Below are 14,779 nucleotides of genomic sequence, written 5' to 3'. Positions count from 1 at the left end.
AATAAGTCCCTAGGGACTTGTAGTAGTTTGCATATATTTCAAAAATCAGATATATATTATACTATACAGTTATTTAATATAATAACGCAAAACAACTGATTTATGATTTATTTTGAAAAATATTTTTTTTATTGTTTAACTTAGAATTTATTTAAATTTTTTTTTTTGGAAAGAGCGGAGTGCGGAAAAATTATTTTTTCCTAAGGCGCATATATATTAAATGTGCCACTGTAATTGGTAAAAAACGACACTATAATATTAAATAACATAGACGCTAGACACAATGACCGACACATACGATACTGACAATACAGCAGAGTGAGTTCCCCGTTTTTTCATTTTATTTGATATTTTAACATATTTGAATACGAATTTATTCTCATAAAGTCATAAATTAAAATATTAAAATTAACTATAAAAACAAGAACGTTTAGAGAGCACATATCAAATATTACCAATTTACCATTATTTCATAGAATTATATGACACTTCATCAGTAATTTTTTCTAATTCACTGTGTTACACCCAATATGACGGCTACAAGCCTACAACCAGTACAACCAAATATTTTGTGTCTTCTCACACTTGTCTCAATGTTACATGAATTACATCTTTAAAATTACGTATAAACAGTGGCGTATAAAGAAATTAATTTCAGGAAGGGTTAAAAAAAATGTTCCATTTTTAAATTCCAATTAATTATACAATCAAAATCAATGCCAGTACCAAGTACGTACCAATCATACATTTCAGGGAGGGAGAGGGTTTGAACGCCACTGCATATAAATAAATTTGGTTTTAGTTTTAGAGTTCACGTGCATTACTCTGCAATTTTATATTATTTTGAAATAAATTAGCGCAGGTTGAAATTTTTTGTCTAGAAGTAATGCAAATAAAAGTGGTACCTATATAATGATCATTGCGTAAATACCAGACTTCAAATTGCCACATATCAAGAGAAACTAGCAATTTGCTTATAATTAGTGTTTAAAAGGGGGTTAATGAATTTCTGGTTAATTGAAGTGATTAGATTAGTGCCCAGTGGTAGCCCATTGTACCATTTGTACCATCCGTCACCAAAGTCATCATGTACAGTGTATATGCAATTTTGTAGTTATATAAATAGTGCAAAAATCATCTATTAATTAGTCTGCATACAATATTTGCACAAAGTATTTCATCAAATAAATTAAATTATAATTTAACATATATTATGTTATGCTTAAAACGATTGAATACCTATTTGTATTATTTTCAATATATTATTTTGTCACGTTAAGCAGTGACTGATCTATATCTAATCAATCATGTATCTAGATTTGAGAATGTAGAATAATTAATTTAATATATTGGTACTATAGCTCTTCACACATCATTGTTTTGAAATAAAACTTCTATGACTTTGAACTTTGAAATGTTCATATTAATTTATTAATTTTAAATAAGCAACTATATTAATATTTGTTCTACATTAACGAAACAATTAAAGTGATAGTTCCAAACTACATGCTTTGTAAAACATTGCACATTTGCACAATTATAATGGAATATTATATAGGTATTATCTCACGACTCACCACAAACTTTTCACATTTATACCGCTATTTTTAAAATTTCAAATTAAATTCTATAAGAAATTCTTATAATACATGCCAGTTGTAGTTTCTTTCGGACCGTCCAGCCATCCTCAAGGACTACGGGTAAACTCATTGCTATGTTAACCAAAATATTGATAAATTGGTTAATAAATATTCATTTCGCTTCTATATTTAATTAATGTTGATTTAACAACATTTTTGAACAAAGATATTTTTTTACGACTTTTTCAATAATATATTTTATAAACCACTATGGTGCTTTTCTAAAAATCTTCTACAACTTTGACAAAGTTGTGTAAAAATTAAAATCAGCTTATAGTCTTGACTTTTGATACATAAAGTGGGATTAATATTTCAACCATTTTTTTACTTCCCTAATGTTTTCTATTTATTAGAAACATAGAAATCCAATAATCCCGAACACATTATACCTATATACATGAGTATAAAGTGAATCGCCACTGCAAACGTCAAAAATGACATTGTATACGTTTTATTAAATAATATGTAGATATGTTAAAAATAATAACGTTTTATAATTAATTTCAAATTTTACACACAGTTAATCGGTAGTTCACAGACTTATCCTGTCACTTTTATATTGCTGTTTTCAAGCCGTTTGCCATATAGAATTGTCCCCGACGGGCTCATACCATAATCATGGTAACAATTAGTGCTGCAGAACGGAGCATTTCTTCGGTACTGGTTATAATATATTATAGTTTCCCGTCAAAAAGGTAAAGCAGGAATTCTACCCGGCGATTTTATGTCCGTAAACTTAGGTATTACCGTATTGTTTGGGGGTTCCGGTCGTTTTATAGATTTTATTCGGCACAAAGATGACTCTGAAAGACTCCTCGAAGTCTTCGGAGATATAATTCACGTACGTCATTCCCGGATACTATTTGCGGTAAAATCTAGCGGGTATAGCTGGATTAGGTATGTCAAAGCGCTGAGTTCTCATCAGTCGGTACCTTACTATACGATCAACCGAACTCAATCCGAGACTGGATATTATTCACAAACGTCTTCAACATTCGTAATTATTCATGTGTTATATGATCGACTTGATGCTGACCGCGAATTTCGATAACGTATAAGTCTACAAAATTGAATACAAAATTAATTGTTTTTTGTGTTGTTAATTAATAGAATAAAAATTCCGTTAGACGTTGTCATGTGAATATTTTAATGATTTACGCGTGTATATAGATGAATAAACATTTTATAAAATTACTGATGACCGTATTAAATATTAATATTATCATTGTAAAACATAATTTAAGATTATTTAATAGAAAAAAGTCATAATCATAAATATTTGTATAATTTACGGAAATAATGACTAAAAACGAAAATAAAAATTGGTAAATAACTCATATTATGTATAGTGGAATAGTGTTTTGTCGACATATATATTCGTATAGGTACAAAAGAGAAAATGCTTTCCTTCACACACGGGGTGGCTAATATAATATGCGTTAATTCTGCAATAGTGCAATATAATACAATTTTAATTTATATTCAGTCGTCGTCGTTGGTTTGATCTAAGCGAAATTTGCCTGCACTGAATAGCTATACACATTCGTCCACGAAACTGTTTTTACTGATTTTCATATACGACTTCGGGTATATACGTGTAGACGTTTAAACTTTTACCTAAGTCTCCTAGTACTCGGAATAAAATATGGTTTGTTGCTTGTGGTATTGGTGATCAGACATTGAAAGATGGTAATAGTATATAATAGTTTCGTTTTATATTTAATTAATAATAAAAAACCAATGAATTGTTATTGGTTGATACTCATAAACAATAAAAATAATGAATACATAGTATACTAGCTATTGTACATACATACTCAATTTTTTTTTAAATATTGCGGATAAAAAAATAGCAAGGATTTGTTTCGTACACTTTTCAAGAACACAGCTGGTTGAAAAATGTTTAATTAAAAAATTTAATAATTATTCTCTATGCAAAAGAAGAAAGTTAAAGCACAATGCTATACCAAAATACAAAATAGATCAACGTGGAGAAATATTTCGTGTATAGAATATATTATTTATTTATTTTAAGACTTAAATAAAAATAGGCTTATAAGAATATTATTTTGAGGAAGGTAGTAACTTGGAAATTAATATTATGTTATATTGTTATGGATATATAAAGTAATAATGTGTATTAGAACCATATTTTATAAATTTTTAAAAGCAAATTAAAAGTTTATTAATATATTTTTAAAAGGCCCCTTCTTTAGTAGCTGCTTTGGAACCCTGAGATTCTTAAGAGTTCGCATTGAATTCATAATATTTAGTCATAGGTAGCAAGGTAGCTAAAATAAAGTACATGAACATACAAGTGATTTTTATTTTTATTAATGACGGATGAAGGTTCTTAAATTTAAAAAAAAATAACCAATTAATAATATCAATCTTTGATAGTATTTAAGATTGTATGTATAAGAGATTTTAATTCCCTTAAAATTATTTTTTTATGAATTTTTGTATTTCTAGAAAATATTTACCAATAGATGGTTATTTTTTAATACAGAAAATGCATTTTTTCTTAGTAGTTTGCCATTCAAATGTTTTGACGACTAATATCAAATATCAATAATAGTCATTAGTCAATCACATTTAACATCGGGATCGTATTGTAAGAACTGTCTAAATTAAGTTGACCTTATTGACATTTGACATTTATTAGAATATCAAAATTATGCCAAATGAAGTCATAAAAATTAAATCTAAAAAATGAAAAGTAGAGTTTTAAATAATAGATGATAATTGCAATGGTTATAATTTACTAGGTATTTATTTATTATTAATATGATAATACTTTTCACTTTTAATCATTTTCACAATTTGATGAATCAGAGGCTTTCATGAGGTTATGTTTTGCTTGCTTGAAACCGAAATGATGTTCTAAAGGTTCGAGCAGTTGGGTTTCTGTTTAAACCTCCAAGTTGACGGAAAACCGAAAAGTATTTCCTATGAGCCTAACCTAAAAATAAGCCAATGGTAATTTCCAATTACTGTATAGCCCTCGAACCATGAAAACCATGGCCTGCGTAGCCAATTTTTTTGTTTTACCTCTGTGTCCTAAATCCTCAAACCCTTCGACCATATTTAAATATTTCGAGTATTCTAAAAAAGATTTAATTTTCATTTCATCAAAAATTAACACACTGTATTTTTCATCAACTGACATTGTATTTAATTTATTTTTAATTTGCTTTAGCCAGAGTGAATTAAAACCGGGACAAAATTTAGACTTCCCTATCAACCTTCGTAATGTTGTTTCACCTGGTAAAATAATTAGTTGATTATTTCTAAGAAATTTGTATGTAGCAGGTGATTCATAATATAAATTTATTGCAAAATTTTTTTTAGCTAGTGTCCAGGATGATTTTGAATTACGCTTATGGAACATTTGCATTTTTGCTATTATTTTAGATCCCAAACTTGAAAATGCGATATTATTTTTAAATTTATGTAAATTAAATTTATTACGAGTAACTTGTAATTTTTTTATTAATTTACTTATGGTAGATGAATTTTTTTTTAACAAAATATTTTGTTTTTTAATTATGTCTTCCAGGCGTTTTTTTGACGATTCTATGCTTTGTTCGTTAGGAAAAAGAACTGTCTTTATATTGTATAAACGACGTTCTCGAGTACTAATAGGTGAAAGCATATCTATAAATGATTTAACTATTGAACTTGTTGATGGAGAATATTCATAAGTCAAAATTGGCAAAGACGGTGATGTATTTAATGTAGCCAGGAGATAAAGAGATTCAATAGGTGTTCTCGGATATTTTTTTTTGTACACTGTGGTGGGTGTTTTAACGTGTAAATTAGGTGACTCGGGGTGTTCAAATTCGTTTAAAGATGAAGTTGGAATGTATTGTCCCACATCAATTGGCAACTCAGTAAAATCATATTTTATTGGAATTATATTTTGTTTTAGTCTTTGTTGTGTTTCAATATTATTAAAAACCGTGGGCTTAAAATGTAAATTACATACATGGTGATTATTTAGTTGTTCAAACGATGAATCCGCCAATTTAATATTTCCTACAATTAAAATAATATTGAAATTAATATATTGAGGAGCAATTAAAGTAAGAAAAATTTCAATTTGACATATTATAGTCTACTAGGATGTGTGTCTAGGATATTGTATTTATTTGTTTACATCTAAAAACATTTGATAATAAATCGTTATTTTAAGCTTGAATTTTTAAATTTGTATATTATCGTAAACATTAAAAATGTTGACGCTTCTTTTTACATTTTTAAAAAGAATAATAATTTGATTTTAGATTCTGAACGGAGTGATGAATGTATTGATTTTACAATGATGTATATTTTTTTAAATTATTTTTTTACTTTTGTGTCTGTCATCACGTTTTAGAGTAGTAATAATATTTTGATTTTTAACTTCAGCCCCTCTTTGAAAAGTAAAATGAATCTAGTTGGTACTTTTGGTGGGGGAGGGGGGTCAAAAGTAAAAAATTTCCATTAGTTTTCAAAAACGTCAGGAAAAACCCTAAAATAGTAACGGAAAAACGGGAATTTTTACACATAACCATGTTTTTGACAAAATCAATTTTTTGTTTTGCTGTAAATCAAAAACAAATCATTTTAAATACTTGAAATTTTCACCAAATGTTTATATTAGCGTTATCTATTTACGATTAAATATTTAAAATTTATATAGACCATTGAAATTTTCGATTTTTCTAAAATTTTTTTCTTGAAATGCTGATAAAAAAAATTGGCTTTCAAAAATATTCTATCGTCAATATTATGGAAAAAAATTACGAACGTATGAAATTTAATTTTTTGCGAAACCGCGTATAATAACGATATATTATAATTTAAATTTCATGTTTCTCTTTGCAAAAATAATTATACTTCTACCTCGATATTCTTTGGCCAACTCTATAACGGATCATGTACTGTAGCTCGTATCTATCTTGTTCTTGTGTTGATTTTTAATAAAGTTATAAACTAATCAAATTAGAATAAATGTAAAACCCTGGTTAAATATTTTTTTTTTAGTGGAAATGAAAATTGAACCGATGCACCAATTATTACTGACATAGCAGGTACCTACTTACAATTTGTATTAAACATTAAAATACAATTATTATTCTAATTGTTTATTTCAAAAAGTTATTATTGTAGTTGACAGTTGTTGTAACATATGGTATCACTATCTGAATCTCTACTCTGCTTTCAGAGTTCCTTAACGAACAAGCTGATGTGAAAATAATGGTCACAAAACTCATGTACAAGTATGATAAGGTATAGGACAAAAAGTCGGAGTTAAACGAAAAAAAAATATTCGCATTTCCAAATATAAATAATGGAATAATATCTATCACTATAAATAAAGAAACCTAAAATGAAATACAGACTTCTTGTGAGTTTTATTACTTTATAAAACTACGTTTTATACTAAGTTAATATAAAAATTTTATTATTATGTGAAATCTTTTATGAATTATTTTTGTTCCAAAAAGGAGATTCCGGAAAAATGTAGGTAACGTTATATAATTCAGTAATGAACAGGGATTTCAATATTTATTTTGTTAATAGTTTTTCGTCAGTTACTATACCTACTATACCTACTTATCGAGACAATAAATTAGCAAATATTTAAATGTTCCTATTATTAAACGGAAACGAAATGCATGCAATGCCATACAAATAAAAATAAAACATTTCACTATAGTTTACAATTGTGTTAAGATAATTATTTTAAACGACAAATGTGCAAATGACAGACTTAGTTTAATTACCTATACCAAGTACTTATTATTTAAAAAAAATTAAAAATAATATTTAAAAGTATTCACACACCTAACTGCTCTAATGTTCAAAACAGTTTTTAGTAATAAACTGGTTGATTATTTTTAAGTTAGTTTAAATATTATAATAATACGAATAAAGCAATGCAATCATTTTTGTTAAAAACGATATGCTGTATACTGATTATCAACGTGACATGTAAGCTTTTTTAATTATAGATTAATTTTATTAAACTTTAATATTTTATTCTCAGAAATGAAAATACCAAAATAAATTATTAATATGTTATTAATTTTTATAAATATTGAGTCGATATTAGGTGTAATTTTAAATGTACGGTTTATTATGCATATTAACTATTACTAGTACTAATATTATTATTTGTATCCTTTGTAACATAAAAATATATGTACCTACCTATATTATTTATTGAAATTAATAAAGTATAATTATATTATAATTGTTAATTAAATTATTAATTTAAAACGTATATGATACAAACCTATCCTTTTTAAATATAATTTTACAATATACAGGTATTAGTAAAAAGTACGCAGTTAAAATAGAACATATTATCAAAAAAATATAAATAGGTAATGCATATTTTGTATGAAATTTAGAAACATATTTTAAGTTAGGCTAAATAATACTTCATATCATAAAATAGAGCAAGAATACATAGTGATATTATTATAATTTATAATCTATTGACATTTCAGAATAATTACGCTTAAGACGTACCTATCTACTTATAGAATTAATGTTTTTTTATGTCTGTTATCACGTTTTAGAGGAGATAATTTGCTTCAACCTGTAACTTTTAGGTTGGTTGCTGGTAGCAAATTGAATTAGTTAATACTCTGCAAGGCTAAGTATGTCCCTTAAAATTTAATGAAAATTAAAAAGAGGATAAACGGAAATTTTTACGCAACACCAATTTTAGATAAAATTAATTTATTTCTTTATTATAATTTAGAAAGAAAAATAATCAGAAATTTAAAACTTTCATAAAATATTAAAATATTTACTAGACGTGTTATAAATTATTTCAAAACCTATTTTCATATTCTACAGTACATTATATTTACGATGTTTTTGGAAAAAATGATTTCATCCCATCACAACCTACCAAAAAAAAAAAAAAAAAACCAAAACATCAACTTTAGATATAATAATTTATATACCTAATATATCGTAAAATATTCTTAGGTACCTACGACTATTTATCTACCAACCTTCTTCGCTTAGAATAGGTTTTTATAGTTTACGTAATAGATATACGTATACAATAATTTAACATTCAGTCAAGTTTAACACATTTATTATACAGTAATTTGTAATCTATTAAATTATAACGATATAGGTTTGTAGCCACATATAAGGCGCACTTGGAGAAATCTGTACCGGGAACCCCAACTTTAATTAAAGTCTAAATAACAAATATTATAATTTAATTAAAACTATGTTTTGTAATTTAGTCTGTAGCAGTTGCTTTAGATCAATATGCAAAGCTCGTTGTTATTTCAAGCATAGTGGATTCGACTTCGGTTATTGTGAAAAGGGAATTTGCAAGTGTGCCCCACCGGTTATTTACGTTTTTGATGGTATTGGTCGCGATTTGAGCGACGAATACATAGACAATTCATTGGACAATAGCAATGTTATCCAAAATTTGGTAAATATAATTACAATTTAAATTCTGTGTATTTATATTACTTACAGCAGATATACAGAGTGTATCCATGGTATTCCGTACAAAGTTATTGACTCTCAAGACAGTGAGTATAGAATTTTAAATCTATTTTGCGAACGTAAGTTTTTTAAGGGCGTTTACCAATAGGTAGCTGTCTTATAAAATATTAAACTTTTAAAAATAATAAATAGATAGGTAGAATAAATTGAGATTTTTGAGATTTTATAAAGCAAGAAAACACGTGTGACCTGTCAAATAAGGATTTTTTAGGAAGATGTATTAATAAGGGAATCCAATTTTTCATTAAAATGTATTAAGACATTTATATTTAAACCTATATATACCCTTAAAAATTCTATTCTCGGAATACATTAAAAAGGTCTTCGATTCAACTCACTGACAATCAAAATTTGTACGGAAAACATGAAAATACTGTAAATTATAGTCTCTTATATAATAGCAGCTTAATTCAAAAAAAATATTATGTGCCCCATACTACCTATATATAAATATTTAAAAGTTAAACCATCCATTTAATAACTTATTTATTATTTAATTTTGATTTTGTGTGACTATTAGTTTGTATTTTTAAAATTAATATTTTATTGTTCTCAATTAAATTCCAATATTTTAATTGTTAAAACTAAAAAAATAATTTCCTATAAAACAACCCAAACAATGGAAAAAAGATGCAAATGCAACAACATCGGAGCCCTATTTATTACTTATCGTTATTATTAATATAATTATTAATATTAATATAATTAATATACTTGAGAATTTCACATTGTAAGAATATTATATAGTTGTATAGGATAATGTAAGAGAATTATAGTAAATCTAAATATTTGAAAAAATACGTGTAGATTAATGACGAAAAGCTTCGACCTTTCAATTATCTATGTTTAATATTTTACTGAATTATAATAAAGTAATTAAAATTACTTGAAGCGAAATCGTTGTTTTTGTTTAAATATTTAATTTTGCCCAAATTTGAACTTCAAACATTTGTAACATAAAATTTGTTACTGTAAATATTTTAGATATATTTAAATTACAGTAATGATTAATTATGTATAATATTGTCTAAATAGAGCTTATATAAATATTTAGTTTAAATTTCGTGTATTAACAGTTATATTTATTTATTTTCAAAAAAAAAATCAACAAGTTGTTTTGTAAATGTTCCAGTTTTCCAGTTTTTTTCTTCTGATTATTTATTAAAAATTCTCGACCTCCAATGTATAAACTAGATCAAATTTACAATTGAAAGTCTGAAAACCCTATTTAAAATTGAAGTTTAAATTACGAAAATAAAAAACATGTTTCATTGTAAACCCAATTATCCAATATTCATCACTGCGCTTAAAATTTAATATAGCATCTAGTGGAATTTGTTCTGATTTTTAAGACTAATAATTATTATTATTATAATATTGTAATATTTTTTGAATAGATACCAACATCAAGTACTTCAGCACCGAATACTCCAGATGAAAATAAGAAAAATAAGGTACCTACTCGTACTTCGGGAAAAAATATTTAAGTAGATAAACTATGATATAGACTTATAACTATAGCATTTGATAACTATTTTAAGTTATATTTAAAAAAAAATGGATTATTTCAAATAAATTTAAGTCTTTGCAACATTTACACATCATTATTTATATTTTATTTATTTATTTAGATTTGGAGAAATATTGTTGGCAAAATTATCAATAATTATCCGTTTATTAAAGAAGAGAATCTTAAGGATCTAAAAGCAAAAATCTTTAATAATTTGCCAGACTTAAGTAACGTTTTTATAGCTCTTCGGAATCCGTTAGAAACAGCGTTAGATGAAATTAAAAAGAAAATTCCAAGTACGTCTATAGAATGTAATGATCTTTTAAATCTTTTATTGCAACAGCAAAAGAAAAATGATGCCATAAACTTAAACTCTAAAGATGCCCCTATCATTCAAACTAATAAACCATCAACACAGGCATCACCACTAATTTCACCCACACCACAGATTGTAACATTAACACAGGCACCACTACTAATTTTACCAACACCACAAATTGTACCATCACCATCAACGACACCAAAAACAGCGAACAGATTAACTATATCTTCACTTCGAAATATAGTACCTAATAAAAATGGCGTTGCTAACACATTACCATCGACTAGAATAACAGGTGCTAATCCTAATAAACAACAAAATAGTCATTTAAACAGAAACAAACTACAACCAAAACTTAAAAATCAACAAACAGCAAACAAAGAGGATAAGACAAATGGTGAACTCCTCCTTGAACTATCAGATGAAACTGTTGAATATTACGATACAAACGAATTATCTGACGAAAATGTTAAACAAAACAACAAACATCAAACTACGAATAACAACAAAATTGACGAAAAACTACCTCCTGCCAAAAAAGAAAAACTTGATGAATCATATGTGTCACAATCAGGATCTGGATCATATTATGAGTCGTTCGAGGAAGAGAAACCTGCAGTAGCTAATGTTGCTGTAGGTATTATGTCAAATAAATGAATAAATATCGGCTTTACGTTAAGTTATAAAAACAGATAAAATAACTTTTAAATTAAAAGTGTTTAAATTAAAACTATTGCATTGTTGTGTATAATAGATATTAATGTATTATATACATGTAACAATTACATACTAATGTATGTCTCATATATATTAAAAATGTATATTATTATTTTTTTATTTATGGATAACACCAAACATTCTTTCATTCTTTCTCCAGTTGGTTTGAAGGTCAGTTTTAGGGTTATTTTCGACCCAAACAACGTTTCTTAGAATTTGAAAGGAAACGAGAAAGAGAGAAGTAGTAAGAAAGAGATCGACAAAGACGCACTTATACGTTAGTATATAATACAAATAATATGCCGAATATAATATAAAATCATAACATGTTTTATGTTTGACCCTCTGCACGGGGGTTCCTTTTGTAATTTGAAAATCATTTTAACCATATCTTACAAGGGGTTCGAAAATGTGTGTCATTGGACAAATTATATTCAACAGCAATAGTTATAATACTTACCTCTTGAAGTACAGGTGTAGGTGTAAAGGTAAAGATGGCTGTCAAAATTACTCCGATTGGCCCACCTGATATACCTGTAGACTATTGTAGGTAAGAATGAAATACATTTATTCGCCATTGATAAAATGATCGGACGTTTTGTCAATATAATAGTATGTATTTTAATCATACGTTAAATATTTTCTTATAACATAATAATACCAATTTTTGTACCATATATAAGTAACATTTTTTAAATTTATCTTTTAAATAATATAGGTACTACCTTAATTTTACAGATAAATATTTTTCATATTACTATGAATTAAAATCAAAAACTTATACAATTATAATATTACATTATTATATTATATACTAACATTTAGTACGATTGTTGCGCTGCGACCGTTCCTACGAGGACGGCGGTTGTCGGCCGCGACTTGCGATATGTTGGAATATATGGATTACCCACCGATTGTCGGTTGGTATAATAATAATAATAATAATATAATCAATTTAAAGCGCCATGCGCATAAAGTTATAATAAATAAACAGATTGACGTATCCAATAAATAATAATAATTAAATAATGGGCGCCCGAAATATACAAAATATATAATAGTTAACCTAGCAAAAAATTGTCCGCCCGTAAGAGGGAGATTACAATATAAATAGATAAAATAAACTTTACCAATGACCACGACGACTGCGATTGTGACACAACGGTAGACGCGCGGTTGCGGCCAATGAAGCTGAGCTGTTACCGCGGTCCTCTACGTTGGAAATACGACAGTGGTTTGAGATGACGTGCCAGATGAGTGAAGTAACCAGGTAACGCTGTTTTTCCTCACAAAGTCACAACACACTATTATTTACGTAACGACAACAACGAACCGCGGGCACTCGAAACCACGCGGTTCGTACGACTTGTCGTCGGCGACAAAACGTGTCGTTCGAACTGGGTGTCGAACAAACAAAACTGTAATCACACTGTACTATCGCTAAAGACGCGAAAAACGGTGAACCAAACGAAATCGTTTATCGAGGTGCCACACTGACACTCAAAAGGATCGCGTAAAAATGGCGTAACGGATCCGCAAAGTCCGAACGCCGGAAAAGAACAAAACGACGAGCAACCGGACAGTTGTGTCGGCTGCGATGGAGCGGCGACGTTGACAAACGTTGGCGAACTTTCGTCCTACAGTCGCAATCACCTTAGAAGGACCGGTTGAACGTTGAACCGATGGCGGGAAAGGTATCCGTGTTCGAACAATGATTATATATTTATATACAATTTACTATATTCTTCTTATTAGTTTTAAATATTTATATAAACTTCAATATTTGCTTATACTGTTTTTTTGAGCCTTAATCTTTTTAAATAAATAAATACTGTAAGTACAATAAATTTAAGTTTTTATTTTAAGAAGATAAATACAAGTTCTTATAGATTTATTTACCATAAATTAAAAACTAAAATGTATTAATAGATATACTTAATGGTTATACATTACACTAATTACCAATATTATAATATAGCTAGCATAATATGTAGTTATAAAAACAAAATAGGTGGATATGATAATAGTAAACAATATTCAAAAACTAAATTTAATTTATAGAAATAAAAAGAATAAATGAATAAAATAAATTTTCATTTATTTTTTTTTAAATTAACTAAATTCATATTTATAGCACGATAATTTGTATACATTAATACGCTTTTAAATATACTATATATAGTAGTTATTATAATAACTATATAGTACAGGTATTATATAACCTAAATATATATTATAATATTATCTAATTATCTAGTCATATGCAAAATAAAATAAAATCGTCTTATCCATCAAATTTGTTATATTTTTAATTTTTTTTATTCGTGATGCGTTTGTGATTATTAAAGTTTATTGATACATAATATAACATAATAAATACAAATAAATATACATATTTTTTACAAAACTAAAGGTAATTCCTTGATTTCTTGATATGTCATAATATTATACACATTTTTAAATCGTTTATAAAATAAATCAATTTAAAACTATATAATGTTTTGATGAGAAGCCAAAAAAGGGTAGAACAATTATTTTTTATATATACTATAAACATAGGAATTTACTTACTAAATAATAGTATTTTTTTTCTTACTCATACAGTGGGATGAAAGGCCGATTTGTATATATATTTTGATATGATAAAAAATGAATTCCACGTATTATATTCAATTTACAGATTATATCATCAAATGTTAATCTATTGTATTATTATAATATGGGAGATCATATGTATGATTTTAGTATTTTATTTTAATAATAAACTTATACCTAATCAGCTACTCCTTGTGCGTGGACATGCATATATCTGTTATACGATTAAGTTCTATTGAATTTTTTTTTTTTTATGTAGCAAATAAACAATTTTATGGATTTCTTACATAATAATATTGTTACTATATATTGTACCTATTACGTGTAAGTGCTAAATATTAGACAAAGTGTATAAAGTTAAATATTATAATATAATATTATAAAAATGTTTGTTGTCTCAAAGGTCTCTAACTAAAAAAATTGTTGTATTATATCTTAATTATTATAATTTACAGGTAGATA

The 14,779-nt window shown here is 26.7% G+C and overlaps 1 protein-coding gene across 1 annotated transcript; it reads left to right on the top strand.

Annotated features, from left to right (window-relative positions):
- Positions 1 to 7,473: 7,473 nt before the first annotated feature.
- Positions 7,474 to 11,844, top strand: LOC113553766. Its single transcript, XM_026957277.2, has 4 exons — positions 7,474 to 7,619; positions 8,900 to 9,096; positions 10,571 to 10,627; positions 10,805 to 11,844. The coding sequence occupies exons 1-4, from the start codon at positions 7,565 to 7,567 to the stop codon at positions 11,660 to 11,662; spliced, it is 1,167 nt and encodes a 388-aa protein (XP_026813078.1). The 5' UTR covers positions 7,474 to 7,564; the 3' UTR covers positions 11,663 to 11,844.
- Positions 11,845 to 14,779: the final 2,935 nt, after the last annotated feature.

This window comes from Rhopalosiphum maidis, chromosome 2 (genome assembly GCF_003676215.2).
Source record: "Rhopalosiphum maidis isolate BTI-1 chromosome 2, ASM367621v3, whole genome shotgun sequence".
Classification (NCBI taxonomy): Eukaryota; Metazoa; Arthropoda; class Insecta; order Hemiptera; family Aphididae; genus Rhopalosiphum; species Rhopalosiphum maidis.
This window is presented reverse-complemented; position numbering and strand designations above follow the sequence as displayed.